The sequence below is a fragment of the Mytilus trossulus genome, chromosome 9, assembly GCF_036588685.1.
Source record: "Mytilus trossulus isolate FHL-02 chromosome 9, PNRI_Mtr1.1.1.hap1, whole genome shotgun sequence".
Taxonomy (NCBI): domain Eukaryota; kingdom Metazoa; phylum Mollusca; class Bivalvia; order Mytilida; family Mytilidae; genus Mytilus; species Mytilus trossulus.
This window is the reverse complement of record NC_086381.1, coordinates 36,841,393-36,859,523: the sequence shown is the minus strand read 5'-3', so window position 1 is coordinate 36,859,523 and position 18,131 is coordinate 36,841,393. Positions and strand designations below refer to the sequence as shown.

The following is an 18,131-nucleotide window of genomic DNA, read 5'->3' as shown; positions in this document are numbered from 1 at the left end:
GACTGTGCAAGGTATGCACATACCAAGTATAGTTACTATTGGTATTATTTCTCTTTACAAAATTTCACTCCACCACCCTCCTGCTATTGAAAATTTTTAAAGAAAACATTTTTTTTTACAGAATTTGAGCAAGGGAAAAATTGACACATATTTAATTAAAAGTTGTTTAAGTGATTCTTAAGACTGATCAGGTGGTGGATATCGGTAAGGACTGTTCCAGAAAATACTTTGTCCCCCCCAGGGAGGGCACTTTTTTTCAACCCCCACCACCCACAGAAATAAAATTTAAATAGAACAGCACTCCCTTTGCATTTTGGTATTTAACCAGATGCTCCGCAGGGCGTAGCTTTATACGACCGCAGAGGTTGAACCCTGAATGGTTGGGGCAAGTATGGACACAACATTCAAGCTGGATTCCGCTCTAAATTTGGATTGTGATTAAATAGTTGACACAGCATAGGTTTCTGACACAAAATGAATGTATTCAAATGAACTTAAAATTTTTGTTTTCTCTTAGAGCAATTCACTATGCTGTTGAATATTAATCCTCTCAAAAAAATGTTTGAAGAAATTTTCTTTTTATTTATGAAATTTCAAATGAGAAAAATTGAATCCAATTTTTTAATCACATCCCCCTTTCCCTTATTCCAAAACTAATTTCAATTAAAATATTCTAATGGAGTTTGCAACAATTACTACTCATTTAAATACATCATAAAATATTAAGATGTAAAAAAACTGCTTGTTATCACTGAATGGTAAAGATTATTTAAATTTATCAGTTGGTAGTAAAAAGTGAATATACATTGTATATTGTATATAACAAAGATTTAAGTTGATTCTGGACAAAGAAAGATAACTCCAATTAAAAAAAATCTTGCAGATATTTCTTGCTTACTATACTGGACAAAGAAAGATAACTCTTAATTAAAAAAAAATTTGCTATTTCACAATATTGTGAAATTAGATATTTCTTGCCATTGCACAATACTGTGCAATTGAAAAGACTTGCTATTGCACAATACTTAATATAATAATTTTAGATCCTAATTTGGACCAACTTGAAAACTGGGCCCATAATCAAAAATCTAAGTACATGTTTAGATTCAGCATATCAAAGAGGCCCAATAATTTAATTTTTGTTAAAATCAAACTTAGTTTAATTTTGGACCCTTTGCACTTTAATTTAGACCAATTTTAAAACTGGACCAAAAATTAAGAATCTTCATACACAGTTAGATTTGGCATATCAAAGAACCCCAATTATTCAATTTTTGATGAAATCAAACAATGTTTAATTTTGGACCTCGATTTGGGCCAACTTGAAAACTGGGCCAATAATCAAAAATCTAATTACATTTTTAGATTCAGCATATCAAAGAACCCAAAGGTTTCAATTTTTGTTAAAATCAAACTAAGTTTAATTTGGACCCTTTGGACCTTAATGTAGACCAATTTGAAAACGGGACCAAAAATTAAGAATCTACATACACAGTTAGATTCGGCATATTAAAGAACCTCAATTATTCAATTTTGATGAATTCAAACAAAATTTAATTTTGGACCCTTTGGGCCCCTTTTTCCTGAACTGTTGGGACCAAAACTCCCAAAATCAATACCAACCTTCCTTTAATAGTCATAAACCTTGTATTTAAATTTCATAGATTTCTATTTACTTATACTAACGCTATGGTGCGAAAACCAAGAAAAATGCTTATTTGGGTCCCTTTTTGGCCCCTAATTCCTAAACTGTTGGGACCGAAACTCCCAAAATCAATACCAACCTTCCTTTTGTGGTCATAAACATTGTGTTTAAATTTCATTGATTTCTATTTACTTTAACTAAAGTTATTGTGCGAAAACCAAGAATAATGCTTATTTGGGCCCTTTTTTGGCCCCTAATTCCTAAACTGTTGAAACCAAAACTCCCAAAATCAATCCCAACCTTTCTTTTGTGGTCATAAACCTTGTGTCAAAATTTCATAGATTTCTATTAACTTAAACTAAAGTTATAGTGCGAAAACCAAGAAAATGCTTACATGGGCCCTTTTTGGCCCCTAATTCCTAAACTGTTGGGACCAAAACTCCCAAAATAAATACCAGCCTTCCTTTCATGGTCATAAACCTTGTGTTAAAATTTCATAGATTTCTATTCACTTTTACTAAAGTTAGAGTGCGAAAACTAAAAGAATTCGGAAACGACGACGACGCCAACGTGATAGCAATATACGACGAAAATTTTTTCAAAATTTGCGGTCGTATAAAAATGTACAAAGGTATCTGATAAATACAATAAAACATGTAAGGAGTAGTGATGATGAGGAAGTTTGTCTGTCAAAATCATTTTCAGGTAGGACACTACAATAAAGGAACTAAATGGACTGAAAACCCTTCATACATGAACAGCTGGATTGCAAGAATTTTTCTTATTCCAAATTATGGAATTTGATAAACAAAGACATAGATGTATTTAGCCACATTTATTTTTCTATTCATCGTCCTCTGATCTCAGTCTAGCATTTGGATTGGTCACTTTGATAGACAACTGCTGAGCACGCTCAACGATCTCTTTCCTTTTCCTGCTGGAAACATTGTGTGCAATCTCAGCTGCAAATGTTCTATTCTGCATCAGAAGGACTTCCAATTCCTATTAAAAGAATTTTTTTTTTTTAAGTAAATAACATTTTTTCTACATTAAATTACCAAATCATAATAAAACTCTTTGAAAAGTGGCATTTTTTAAAATGTGTACAAAGATAAAATGAAATAATTGGGGGACATGTTCACCAGACACAGATGTAACCCCAGCTTGCATTTCATATAAATTATAAAGGGACATAACTGTTGTAGGGTATAAGTGATGCTAACCAAATTTGTACTTGATCGGAGTTTTGTGGTATTGTGTATAAGTTTCATAATATTTTATTGAGGTAAACTTAAGTTAGAGAACAGAAATGAAAAATTCTGCAATTTATCCATTTGTAAAGGTGCATAAATCTTTAAACAGTAAAAGTGAAGACACTAAAATTCAAACTTGGTCTGTATTTTGTGGTAATGCAGGTAAGCTCAAGTTGGAGAATGGCAACAAAAATTCAGTAAAGGATATAACTTTACAACACTCAAAGTGACGCCACTTAAATTCACACTTAATCTGTGTTTTGTATGGCAATAAGCATTACTTATAAGTTTCATAACATTTGGTTGAAGCATACTTAACTTTGTGTTGGTCAGACAAGAGAAAATATATTGCCCCTCCACCAAAAAACCCATCTAGTTTAAAATTATTCATATTAAATATTAAAATTGCAAAGAAACATGAATTGAAGGTTCTTAACCATGTATAAACTACACAACAAAATATTTGAATAATTTTGGAATTAATATTTTTGTTTCCAGGCTTATTTAGAAAAATGTGGTATGATTGACAATGAGACAACCTTCAACCATAGACCAACTTGCATGTTTCAGGTGTTGAGTGTGAAGTCCATTTTCACTGACCTAGAAAACATATTTGTTTATAGAGGCCAGCTGATTGCAGGTTTTTCTCTTTGTGTTGAAGACCCATTGGTGGCCTCGGACTGTTTTTTGCTCTTTGACACATTCCCCATTGCTATGCTATTTTAATTTAAAAGCCCAAGGACGATAAATCTGCACAAAATCATCAGAGCGAAACAAATTTCTAACTTGGTCTGTAACTCGTCATGATAATATCATATACCAATTCAGTGTGTGAAACCTTATTTTTCTTCGAACTTGCAAAATTGGGGAGGAAATTTTCATTTTAACTCGCCAAATTGAAATCCCACTTGCCAGCTTGGCGAGTGTCTAAAATTTTTAACTTGCCATCTTATTCAGACCTTATTGTATGCAGTGATATTGTTGGCTTTTTTCAAAACTACCCCTACCCTTTTTTATTGGGAAAATATGCGTCATTTTTATCAAATTGGGAAATTTATAATAAACCATGAATTTGACTGGAACTTCAATGTGCAGACCCCATTTCAAGAGGTAAACCCTCAATTAGAATAAGACCCCTTATTATCAGTGATGATACATATATAGACCCTCAAATCTGCAAATACAGTCATTTTAGGCATGAAAAATGTTTAAATAAGTGATTTTTCAGTTTCAATTCATGCAAAATTACTTCTGAAACTGCACTGTTTGGGAAAAAAATTGTGTTTTGGGGAATAATTTTAAGCCATCTTTTTTCAAATTGGGATTTTTCTCTGGGGGAAAAAGCCTTTATTCTCCATTAATTTAAGGCAAACAATATCACTGGTATGAATTAAACATTTTTAGAATAAGTTCCAAAGTTGCTACTGTAACCATAATAAATGCATTTTTCAATATTTATGCTATGAGGAAAAACAACTTCTTGAATGTGTCAAAGAGATGGACTCAACGCAAACCTTAGGTCCCCTTTGACTTCGTTGGTAGGGGACTTATAACAAGTCAAGTGGGGATGAACAAAAATTTAAAACGGAATAATTTCTCCTATTTGATTACCTTAACATTATGTACAAGGAATTTTTGGAAACCATCAGGCATCAAGTGTTTGGTTTTTTTATTTGATCCATAACCAATATTTGGCATCAAAAACTGCCCCTTGAAGCGCCTCCTGACTCTGTTGTCAATACCCTTGGGCTTCCTCCAGTTGGTCTGAAAAAGATAAAGTCTGTTTAGTTAATTAGTTGCATACTATTAATACAAACATTGAATAACTAGAGGCAATTAACTAATGATGAGGAAATTTCAATGCATGTGGATATTTTGCTTTTAAAATACTTTGGGTACATCTTTTATCCTTAAAATGTGGTTATTCAACTGTAAAGACCTATTAAGGGGATACATAAATGACCACATGCAGTTTCAAGAAAAAAAATCAGAAAGTTATGTGTAAAATCTGGTCTTTTTCTTTTAACAAAATATGTCAAAAACCCATTTATCCAAGTCAATTTGTTTCTGATGTACATGTGAACCCCCATAAGTGGAGTTCAAGGCAAACTAGTTTAAGATAGCCAACTTCAGAGTATAACTTACACATCAAATTATTTCAGTTGAGGGAAAGTTTTTCTATCATCATTTTGGGCTTTTTTTTTATTCTAAATTTGCATTCTTACAGCTAACACAATGTATATATATATATGCATACAATACTTATAACAGTGACTGAAAGAATGCAAGACTAACTAGACTTCATTTGTGCAGGACAAGCTTAAGTTGCATTTAGACCTGTTAAAAAGTTCTGCCTTCACTTTTATAAGATTTAACTGGCTTTAAACATTGTTAAATGAAATCAGAAAAATTATACATGTGTTAAAGAAGCTACATTGTATCTAAAATCATCATTATGTAACGGTGGTCTTAATTTCAAAACAAGATTCTACTTGATCTTCAAATTTTAACACCTTTTAACTGATATGAATGGAAAATAGATTGAATTTTCTCTAAAATCTGAAAATGTTAATATGTACCAATATTCTAAGATGTCTAAAACTTTAACTTGGCTCAGGGGACCATAAAATTGAGAAGATTACACATGTTTAAAGATGGCCAACTTCAGAATATAACTTACACATCAAATAATTTCAGTTGAGGGAAAGTTTTTCTATCATCATTTTTGGCTTTTTATTCGAACTTGCATTCTTAAAGCCTGGGCAAACAGTACTTAAACAGTGACTGAAAGCATGAAAGACTAACTATCTTTGGTAAACAGGGTTCAACATAAAGCCTTCATTTGTCAAGAACAAGTAAAAGTTGCATTTAGATAACCTGTATAAAGCAAAGTACTTGTAAGCACAGAAGAGTAAAGTTTATCAGTGGGAAGTAAAATTAAATATTGCATTGTCAATCATGTCAATGAAGTATTGGTTGTAGTTGATTGACCTAAAATTCTTGACAATGGGAGATAACTTCATTTTTTTTTTAAATGACTTGAACAAGGTCATTCTAGCTTTAATTCATGTTTATAACAGATGTTAGATTCCTGCACCTTGCAAAAGTTATATAATTTTTTGACATGTGTAACAATGTTTTGTGACTTGAATATATGAGATATATTATATTGATAAAAAGCCAACTTCAGAATATAACTTACACATCAAATTATTTCAGTTGAGGGAAAGTTTTTCTATCATCATTTATGGCTCATTATAGTAAATTTGCTAAGGATTTATCTGTCTTGATAAAAAAGATTGTTATTCCTGACTTGTCAAATCTTGGTTGCATGTGAACAGTGGATTAGTAGTTTTTATAAGATCACCATATATATGTACTACTTTACCTTCACTTTAACATATCTGTCCGATTGATGTCTGATGAACTTTTTTGTTCTCTTCTTCAACTGTTTATTTTTCACAAGGGGTCGGATCGCCATTTTGGTAACTAAAACAAAAAATGAAAATATTAATGTTAATTCTTTTACAGATTAATGTAGTCAACTGCATAGATATATACATGGACTATTACCACTGACCAAAGAATTATGTTTACTTTATTTTTATATCAACACTTAATTTAAACACCAGAGCTTTTAAATATTACGTGGCATCTTTCTCTTTTCCAATATACTAATGAAACTTCAGAAGATTTTTTGGGAAGATCACACCGTGGTATCTTGATCTGAAACTGCAGTGCAAATTATGAGAAATGTTCAACAATGGGTACTAAGGTTGAATCTGGATCCATATCACTATCTATCGCAGCCTTATTCCACTTGGTGGGATGGGAGGCAGATTTTAAAACCCAGTGAAACAAACTTTTCATTAATTGTTCCTCAAGTTTTGACACCAGCCCCGTTTCCTATATTTTCTGATTGGATACCTGGGGCCTAAAAAAAAAATTGTTTGTTTCCCCAATCCCGACCAACCCTGCAAAATTGATTCTACTCATAAAATTTTATTGTCAAAACTAAGTCAAATATTATTTTATTCGTTTTGGATTTTCAAGCTTGCCGGATCGTCCGATAATGTTCAATCTTTTTGGAAAAATAAAACAATTTCCCTACCTACCTACTTACATCTGGCTTGGCAGGGTAGGGATTGGGGAAACAAACAATATTTTAATTTAGGCCTGGTGTGAACATGTATATGCATTTAAAAACAACATGACACTATAGATTTCTGTAAATGAACTGTTTTATCAGGTTCTAAAATGTTCACAAATTTAAGTGTCAATGCCAAAGAATCAAAAATCGGAATTTGTTCTATTGTGCCATTATATAGCCCACCTTATATACTGATTATTATGAAAAAATTATAGGTGAAAGGTAATTAAGATTTCCAGTCTGCAAATTATGACATCAAGGGTCATACAGTATAAATATAAATGTTGGTCATACTGGATAAATATAAATGTTGGTCAAAAGATAAAGCCCTTTCAGAATAAAAACTTACACATCAGAATACATCAGTGTGAGGGAAAGTTTTTCTATCATCATTGTTGGCTTAAATTTGTGCAATAACACAAATATCATTGTAAAATTAATCAGATCCAATGCCTTGCGATGAAAAGTAATTAATAAGATGGCCAGTCATCAAATACTGAGATCAACAGCCTGAACAGGTAGAGAACAACCTCCAAAAGAGGGATACAATGTATACCTTTAATAAGGGGCTGTCCCTAAGAAAGGGGGTTATAACTTTTGTAGAAAATAAAATAGAAAACTTGGATCTTTTTAACTTGTAGAAAGAAACTTTCAATATATTTTGGTTAACTTCTTTAAGGCCACGGTTTTTTAATTTGTTGGTTTACGGATCCGCCGACCCGATTGCCGATTTTCAGAATAAAAATAAAATTGACTTTTCGTGGTTTTTTATTCCCGCTGACCCTAACAAATGCATTATCCCTGAAAAATAATTAAAATATTTTTTTTATCAAATCAAATGCATATATCACAAACAAGTGATGTGAAAAAATAAAACTTCCAGTTTACGTTTCTATAAATCGACAAATCAATTATAACTGACCTTGAAATGTCGTTAGCACAACTTGTTTTGCGAAACGAATCCTGTGTTTAAAACCAATTACACCATAAGTTCGTTTCCCTTATTTGTCATCATTCTGTAAGATGCATCATCTCAGAGAAATAGACTTGTCCAAATGTGGACAGGTGGAATACATCAGTTAAAGTACTGAATGCTAACAAATCATTTGGATTTTTCTTGTTTCATAGAAAATAAAAAATATATCGACCATTTGGATAAAAATGGGAATGCATGACAACAGATTAACCCGATCTCTCGTTTTTCCAGTGGACGAGTCTATTACGTTTTTCGACACTTTGTGTTGAAACTTATTTTCGTAAGACGTTTTTACATTTTTTTCTTTCTCAGTTTTCATGCTTGGAGATCATTATTCATTAAGTTTTCTGGAATTGATTAAGAGTTACGCGAATGTGTTTTTCTTGTTTGTGAAATGACGATTCAATTTCGTCTTTGTCCGTGCAACTCCCCTTTTTAACGGGAAATTATTAAACAATGTCAAACAATGTTTGTGACAACTGAGCAATAATATTTCATCGAACTTTAAGTTAAGAAATGATAACAAAATAGCATATTAAACATATTGTAAGAAAGGTGAAATATATATCTATTTTGCATATTTTTCTGTCTTGAAAGATATTTTTTATATTTTTTTTTCCCAACCGACCCGACTTTTTTATGGGGAAAATCCGTAAACCAACAAATTAAAAAACCGTGGCCTAAGAGGGGATCCTCTCATTTTCAATAACAAATAATGTTTCAAAATTTGCCTCGCCCTTGGTTATATGAAATTTATTCACCCTATTAATTCCAACATTTGGAACAATTGCACACTGAAACTAATAATGTGTCAGAAGTCAAACGGCCAATTTCAGAATAAAACTTACACATCAGAATACATCAGTGTGAGGGAAAGTTTTTTTATCATCATTGTTGGCTTAAAATATGTGCAGATAACACAAATGTGACTGTCATTTAAAATTAATCAAATGTAACGCCTTCCAGCAGATATTATCGTAAGGTGCCAAATGGAGCTAGAACATTGTTTATCGTTCATCTTAACAAATTGACAAAAATGGCTGTATTTAAACATCAAAAACTTTTGTGCAGACTAAACTGTGCAGCTGGAATAAGTTTAAGACCTGGCTTCACTAGACATAAAAGTTAAATGTACTTTTCTTTCAATCCAGCTGTTAGTGAAAAAATAAACATCGACCTGAATTACATTTGCTACTGTCCACTCAATTACACCCTTTAACTGGTTGGCAACAATCCCCCTAAATTATTCCCTTGTTCAAATTATTTTATCTCGTCTTGAAAAGCTTCTTAAAAAATCTTCAACACCTTCCTATATGACATCGTAAAGCTGAAGCAATTTTTTCTGCCTGAAATTTTAGAGAGAATATTTAGGGGGAACTCAATTTTGTAAATATGTGCACTTATGTACTTTAGTTGTCGTTTGTTTATGTAATATATACGTGTTTCTCGTTTCTCGTTTTGTTTATATAGATTAGACCGTTGGTTTTCCCGTTTGAATGGTTTTACACTAGTAATTTTGGGGCCCTTTATAGCTTGTTGTTCGGTGTGAGCCAAGGCTACGTGTTGAAGGCCGTACTTTAACCTACAATGGTTTAATTTTTAAATTGTTATTTGGATGGAGAGTTGTCTCATTGGCACTCACCACATCTTCCTATATCTATTTACAGCTGTTTTATAAAAGAATTTTTTTTATCACTTGAAATTACCCTATTAAAAGTGGGTCATTACTTTAAATGGTTGTTCGAATACCCAACCTGATCAAGGGTCATACTGAATATTATATAAATGTAAGACAAAACAGAAAGCCAATTTCAGAAATTAAAACATAAACATCAGAATACATCAGTGTTTTTTTATCATCACTATTGGCTTAAAATATGTTCCAATAACACAACTGACATAAAACAAATCATATGTAGGCTAGCACCATTCAGATATTATCATAGCCATAGGTTGCCACATACATTTGTATAAAATAATGTTAGCATAAAAAGATTTATTTCCCGTTTGAATGGTTTTACACTAGTAATTTTGGGGCCCTTTATAGCTTGTTGTTCGGTGTGAGCCAAGGCTACGTGTTCAAGGCCGTTCTTTAACCTATAATGGTTTAATTTTTAAATTGTTATTTGGATGGAGAGTTGTCTCATTGGCACTCACACCACATCTTCCTATATCTATTTACAGCTGTTTTATAAAAGAATTTTTTTTATCACTTGAAATTACCCTATTAAAAGTGGGTCATTACTTTAAATGGTTGTTCGAACCTGATCAAAGGTCATACTGAATATTATATAAATGTAAGACAAAACAGAAAGCCAATTTCAGAAATTAAAACATACACTTCAGAATACATCAGTGTTTTTTTATCATCACTGTTGGCTTAAAATATGTTCCAATAACACAACTGACATAAAACAAATCACATGTAGGCTAGCACCATTCGGATATTATCATAGCCATAGGTTGCCACATACATTTGTATAAAATAATGTAAGCATAAAAAGATTTATTTCCCGTTTAAATGGTTTTACACTAGTAATTTTGGGGCCCTTTATAGCTTGTTGTTCGGTGTGAGCCAAGGCTACGTGTTCAAGGCCGTTCTTTAACCTATAATGGTTTAATTTTTAAATTGTTATTTGGATGGAGAGTTGTCTCATTGGCACTCACACCACATCTTCCTATATCTATTTACAGCTGTTTTATAAAAGAATTTTTTTTATCACTTGAAATTACCCTATTAAAAGTGGGTCATTACTTTAAATGGTTGTTCGAATACCCAACCTGATCAAGGGTCATACTGAATATTATATAAATGTAAGACAAAACAGAAAGCCAATTTCAGAAATTAAAACATAAACATCAGAATACATCAGTGTTTTTTTATCATCACTATTGGCTTAAAATATGTTCCAATAACACAACTGACATAAAACAATTCATATGTAGGCTAGCACCATTCGGATATTATCATAGCCATAGGTTGCCACATACATTTGTATAAAATAATGTAAGCATAAAAAGATTTATTTCCCGTTTGAATGGTTTTATACTAGTAATTTTGGGGCCCTTTATAGCTTGTTGTTCGGTGTGAGCCAAGGCTCTGTGTCGAAGGCCGTACTTTAACCTATAATGGCTTAATTTTTAAATTGTTATTTGGATGGATGGAGAGTTGTCTCATTGGCACTCACACCACATCTTCCTATATCTATTTACAGCTGTTTTATAAAAGAATTTTTTTTATCACTTGAAATTACCCTATTAAAAGTGGGTCATTACTTTAAATGGTTTTTCGAATACCCAACCTGATCAAGGGTCATACTGAATATTATATAAATGTAAGACAAAACAGAAAGCCAATTTCAGAAATTAAAACATAAACATCAGAATACATCAGTGTTTTTTATCATCACTGTTGGCTTAAAATATGTTCCAATAACACAACTGACATAAAACAAATCATATGTAGGCTAGCACCATTCGGATATTATCATAGCCATAGGTTGCCACATACATTTGTATAAAATAATGTTAGCATAAAAAGATTTATTTCCCGTTTGAATGGTTTTACACTAGTAATTTTGGGGCCCTTTTATAGCTTGTTGTTCGGTGTGAGCCAAGGCTCCGTGTTGAAGGCCGTACTTTAACCTTTAATGGTTTAATTTTTAAATTGTTATTTGGATGGAGAGTTGTCTCATTGGCACTCACACCACATCTTCCTATATCTATTTACAGCTGTTTTATAAAAGAATTTTTTTTATCACTTGAAATTACCCTATTAAGAGTGGGTCATTACTTTAAATGGTTGTTCGAATACCCAACCTGATCAAGGGTCATACTGAATATTATATAAATGTAAAACAAAACAGAAAGCCAATTTCAGAAATTAAAACATACACATCAGAATACATCAGTGTTTTTTTATCATCACTGTTGGCTTAAAATTTGTTCCAATAACACAACTGACATAAAACAAATCATATGTAGGCTAGCACCATTCGGATATTATCATAGCCATAGGTTGCCACATACATTTGTATAAAATAATATTAGCATAAAAAGATTTATTTAAAGTCGGTTATACATATAACAATACAACATAAGCTCTGTAGAGCTTTTTTCCGACATGTTTCGAGTTTTCGCGTTTAACGCCACTTTTAAACACTGCATTTCGACTATTTCGTGGCGGCCAGTTTTAATTGATGAAGGAAGCCGGATTGTGGAGCTTAATAAAAATTATACTACATTAAAACATCATTTCTCAGTATCTTGCAAAATGTAATCCTCTGGTCCGTCCTCCGGTTCAGAACTTGCATAAGGATATTAAAAATGTGTGCATCTTTTTTCTGCTATACCGTAGTGTTCAAGTCTTAACTAAATCTACAATAACATTATAATAACTGACACATTAAATGTTAGCACTACAAGAAGAATTCTAGATATCAATGTTGACCATGGGTTTCTTGTTAAGTGCATATATACGATTAAAATGTAGCGGAAATAGGGCTTTGAATATTTTAAAAGTCATCTTAATGAACAAAGTGTTAGATTGTATGATTTGTTCTGTAAAAACATTGTATTTTAATAACAGATTTGCTTGGATTTTAAAATAATTTCAATAACAGACATACTTTAAGATATTACCGGAAAAGGAAGCTATGTATGAAAGACAACTCTGTCTTCGAAATGGGGTGCGCCTAATAACCTGTATATGAGACTAAAAAAACATGACAAATCACGTACTATTCGGAACTACTATACATAAATGTATAGTTTCCTCGACTAGTTTTCGTATTACCAATTACTATTTGAACGGTTTTGTATGTAACACGAATATGAACGTATTTGCCATGTTTTTTTTTAAAATCTTGGTACCTTTCTCTTCTTTCCGGTAGACCGACTAGCTCCTGAATACATTGGAGCACTTGAAAATTTAATAATGCTTTAATAATATTGTCCATATTTTCAAATGCTCATTTTGATAAATTATTTTTTTTACCTTCATGTAACCACATGTCCACCAATATAGTTTTTGTTTAATAACTTTTTGTTATTGTTCTTCTATTGGCCTATATTCATTCATTTGATTGTATAGCTCAAATTTTGGGCACCATGATTGGTTAATAAAAATTATCTTATCTACCTTATTCCTTTTAATTTACAATTGCATCTATTGTCCTACCTCAAAGTGTGAATGGAGAATAGGAAAAAGGATTAAGCAGGTCTTCTTCCAACCCACAGTTAAATCCTTGCCAAAGTTGGTCATCCTTTTGGAACTGTTGGATGTTAACGTTTAAAGCCATATCCTGGCATAATGGGGGTGTTAAATCCGCAACAGGCCGTGGGAATAGATATTTAGATCTACCTTATGTTTTATTGTTAATATTTTGTCGTCTTGAATATGTCTGAAATAGTTGTGCCTCGTCTGGGCTTTACGCAATCAACAGTGAAAGAGATCATCTATATATTGCAAGTCAAACTAATTATTTCACGTATACTTATTTGGATATGAATTAACACGTTGAACACACAGGCACTTGTCTAAAAAACATCCTATATACCTTAATGTCATATTAAGGTACAAAAGGGGGGGGGGGATTTGAGACAAGTGCCTGTGGTTGCACAAACTAATTCTAACAAATTTAGGATTTTCTTCTTTAAACTCTGTTCCTTTGTAAATTTCCAGTAATTGTGCCAAAATACTCCAGCATTTACGTCTTTTGTGTGCGTCTTTAATCTTTTTATATCAAATTTTCGGACACGTTTGGGGAAGTGATATTGGACATGTATGGGAGATATGTGGCTTTTGAGGACACGTGTGGGCAAATGAATACGTCGGGGGCGGGGGAAGGGGGGTACAGACACGTTTGGGGGAAGGACAAGTTTGGGAATGTTTTATATAGAGATATCTAACTGAAATCAGACAATATATATATATATAGATAGATAAAAGAAGATGTGGCAAAAGTGTTGATGAGATAGCTCTCACTCCCAAGTCACAATTTGTAAAAGTAAACCATTATAGGACTTCAACACGGTGATATATATCGGTATATAGATTAATCATTAATCTATATAAATCGTCATTAGACAGCATACCAACATTTCCGATATAAACCGGAATACCAAGCTACTTGCACACGAATTGGTCTTCGATTGACAAAAAATGTCCACAATGACACCGTTTTGATGGAGATCTCTTCGACCCCCCTGTCCTAAATTAGTCAGTCGTCTATTAACGATAAAAAGACCAAATACGACCGACCATATCATGCTATCAGCATCACCAGTGATCAAGTTAAGCAATTGCGGCTTCTTATTGAAAACTTCTGTAATCCTATTGGTTTTTTTTATAGCTAACTATCTTTGATGCTTTATAAAGCAAAATAAAATCATCCCGAATAACATTACTGACCATACAATTCTCAGCCTATGCAAAATGATCGATCTCTAACAGAGTCAGAACGGGTATAACTAGAAAAAAATGTATTTTTTTAAAAACAAAGCCTTTTCAAACTGCCAACCTCTATTGGGACCCTAGCTTCCATTACTAAATAATGCACACTTAATCAACTTAGCATTGCCCTATGCTATGTTTGTACATGTATATTGTTTTAGCCTTCTTCACACCGCCATATGTATTTCATATAATAAACTGATATATGTCGTTTATTGTTTTTTGTTCTTCAGTGTTTTGTGCCTAAAGTAGCATACACATGCATTGATAATATCCGTTTTGTGTTTGTATTAATTATTTACAATGGAAAACCAACTTTGCCGAATTTATTTAATGGTATATCGTAAGACAAAAATATTACTGCGAAAAATCAAAAATTCAGGGATTTTTTTTGATTTTTTGATTTTTCTTTTCTTTTGGTTTTGCTTTTATTTATCTATTTATTTATTTATTATTTACTCTTCTCTCTGAAATAAAATTCTCTCTTTATTGAACAATATGGAAATAATGGATACATACAAATATATTGTATATTTTTTTCGTTTAGAATACTTACAATTACTAAGTGCTTTTCTATATGTGTTTCAGTATATTCTTTTCTTGTAAATGTTTGGAATTGTTTAAAAAAAAAATCAACTTCTATTGTCAAAATCGTAGCTATTGTCTAATACAATCATGTTACTGGGCTGCGCTCAGTATCGTAGCTGCTACGTAGTGCTACGTACATTTTGACTATCGAATGTGTAGCTATAAACTAGCTGCTACACACACATACATATAGATATTGAAAGCAGCTACATAACCGCTAATCACGCTTTCATTAAGACATACCCGTAGCCAGGGGGGGTTCGGGGGGTTCGGACGAACCCCCCCTTGAAAACAAATAAGCACTGTTAAAGTCGATGTTCTGTTCGAATTGTGACTGTTAAAGTCGAGTTTGTGAGTCAAACGAACCCCCCTTTGGAAATTCCTGGCTACGGGCCTGTAAGAGCAGGGGTTGGTTTCAATATCGTAGTAGCTACGTAGCGGTTATATGTAGCCTGCTTTCAACATCTAAACAAAACCAACCCTGTTCTTAATAAAAGCGTGATTTGTCGGTCCGGCTTTATTTGTGCTCTAGATCTGTTTGTGCACTGAATTTGTGTTGTTGTTTAACGGAGATGTTATTACATGAATGAGTCAAAACAAAAGTTTTAAGTTTTAAGTACTAAAAGGCACGTTATAACAGCCCTTAGCATAAACATTAGGTATATAAGTGTGGTCTGTCAAGTCGGATTACAGTAATAACTACTTAGACCACTCGGCCACCTAGGCCCATGGAAAGATTTGAATGAATGAATACTTTATTCTCTTAAAACAATTGTTACAGAGAACATATACATATTACAATATACAACTTATATAGCATGTGTGAATTACATATACATGTATAAAGTAATACTAAGAATTTCAAACCTGGAGAAACGACCTTCTCTCGGACGTTCTTAATAAATTTACATAGTTTTTCTAATACAATTACATTGTTGGAAGCAAATAGCTGTTCAAACTTATATGTAACTTGCCACCGAGGCCCCTGAAAAGATTTGAATGTTGTTTCGTTTTATGCTTTTTTACATGTAAAACGTCAACCTTTTGCAAATCTAGGACCATATAAAAAAGAAGATGTGGTATTCTTATGAACGTTGGCATGCTCTTAGTTACTTTGATCATGAATATTGTAAAGATCTTTTTCAGTATCAGAGCAATAGAATTTTAAATTTCTGTAATATTAATACTGATGTTTTTTCCTCAAAATATCATGTGATCTGGTCAACGTCTGTATGATATAATAATAAGTGTGGAAGGAACACATCTGTATGATATAATAATAAGTGTGGATGGAACACATCTGTATGATATAATAATAAGTGTGGATGGAACACATCTGTATGATATAATAATAAGTGTGGATAGAACACATCTGTATGATATAATAATAAGTGTGGATGGAACACATCTTCTATTTAGCTGCTGCGTTTATGTCTATCAGCTCATACTAAGACATTTTGCGTGTTATTCAGCGTGCACCACTGTCCACATTTGTGATCATGTTATTTCTCGGCATAGATATCTTCCTTCAAAGAAAGCACATATACAGTTGCCAAATGTCTTTAATCATTATCCATTTGTTTTAAACAATCAAAGACATCAAGTCTTTATTTCAAATACATATGTAGGTTTTTCTAATCATAATGTTGTTGAAAAATAAAATTCGGGGACTGGTTGCTGCAAAATATTCACTGATGAACTGTAATTTTCAAATATTATACGAGTCAATGAAATCGGGTTATTACTATTTATATTCATGTGTATTGATAATTGGCTTGTATCACCAGTTTGGAAAGATGTTAATTATAGATAGATAGAATCAGAACACAGCAGAATTCATGATTTACAAAAAAATGCAGCAAATGTGACATAAACTGTATTTCAGTGGCTAATCCACATAACACACGTTTAATACAATGTATAAGTGTCTCCCCTCAAAACTAAGTGTTCCCGGTGCAACTCAGTGTTTTATAGGGAACGATAAAAAAAATGATTGATAGCGTCAGAGACATATATATATATAATTTAGTAAATTTCTTAAAACAAACATTCATTTACAGGTAAAAATGACGATTAACATATAGGTTTAGGCTACAAATGGAATTAAATAGACCTAGAAGAATCCAATTCCACGAGTTCCGCTATCTATTTATATCTATATTTATTATCGCTTATATGGGCATTTGTGGTATTCGTTAGGTCAACCCGACACTTAACTAGATGGCGTCTAGACTAAAATACACACAAAACGAAGATGCATATTATCATGTCAATGTCCTGTATATAAAAAAGAAGCTGTGGTATGATTGCCAATGAGACAACTATCCACAAAAGACCAAAATGACACAAACACACTGTTTATTCTATACTTTTTATAATTTAGATTAATGTTTTACATTGTTATAAAACAAATATGAGAATTAGAGTCATATATCGGTGAACATAAATTTGATAGCTATTATGGTGTCCCTTTAATATTTCAGGATATCAGTATTTTCAATTATAACCAGTGAAATTCTTTTCCATTATAATACATTTATTTATTTATTTTCGTATTTAGCTTATATTCAAGTACACTATTAATTATGTTATTAGTCCATAGTATTTGCGAAGATTAAGTGTTTTTTTTTTATATACTAAACAATATAATTTCACGGCAATGGATGATATAATTTCATAGTGAAATATTTAAATATTTTCCTCCGGATAAAGATAACAACAACTTCTGTAATATATTTTCCGCCGGATAATATTTCTCCCGAAAAGAATATTGCTTTACACATGTCTCTGACAGCGTCGAAAAACAAAAAAACAAAAAAGATATTCGGGAATTGCGCGGGGAAAAATCTGACTCAGCGGACAAAAATTCCACTTGAAGTTTAATGGTTGCACTTTTTAAGGTGATTTAAGCTGGGAAATCATATATAATGTTAGTAAAATAGTCCCATGTTTAAGATGGCTCACATTTGAGAATCACCACTGATGATCTGTTTTATTGCGATTTTATATTTGAAATATTCCAACTGAAATTTGTGTTTATATTTACTGAAGAATACGTGTTGACA

General features: G+C 32.2%; 1 protein-coding gene across 3 annotated transcripts in view; it reads right to left on the bottom strand.

Annotated features, from left to right (window-relative positions):
• Nucleotides 1–2,465: 2,465 nt before the first annotated feature.
• LOC134685658 (large ribosomal subunit protein eL32-like) overlaps nt 2,466–18,131 on the bottom strand; it is a 19,544-nt gene continuing 3,878 nt past the window's right edge. The window contains exons 1-4 of one of the 3 annotated variants that reach the window (XM_063545614.1): nt 12,653–12,747; nt 6,287–6,387; nt 4,510–4,662; nt 2,466–2,647 (exon numbers count right to left, since the gene is read on the bottom strand). In XM_063545614.1, the coding sequence (XP_063401684.1) occupies nt 2,489–2,647; nt 4,510–4,662; nt 6,287–6,379 (405 nt within the window). In that variant the 5' untranslated portion in view covers nt 6,380–6,387; nt 12,653–12,747 and the 3' untranslated portion in view covers nt 2,466–2,488. Of the gene's footprint in view, nt 2,648–4,509; nt 4,663–6,286; nt 6,388–12,426; nt 12,451–12,652; nt 12,748–18,131 lie in introns of those variants that run through there. The other 2 variants (XM_063545613.1, XM_063545612.1) reach the window with 2 other exon arrangements.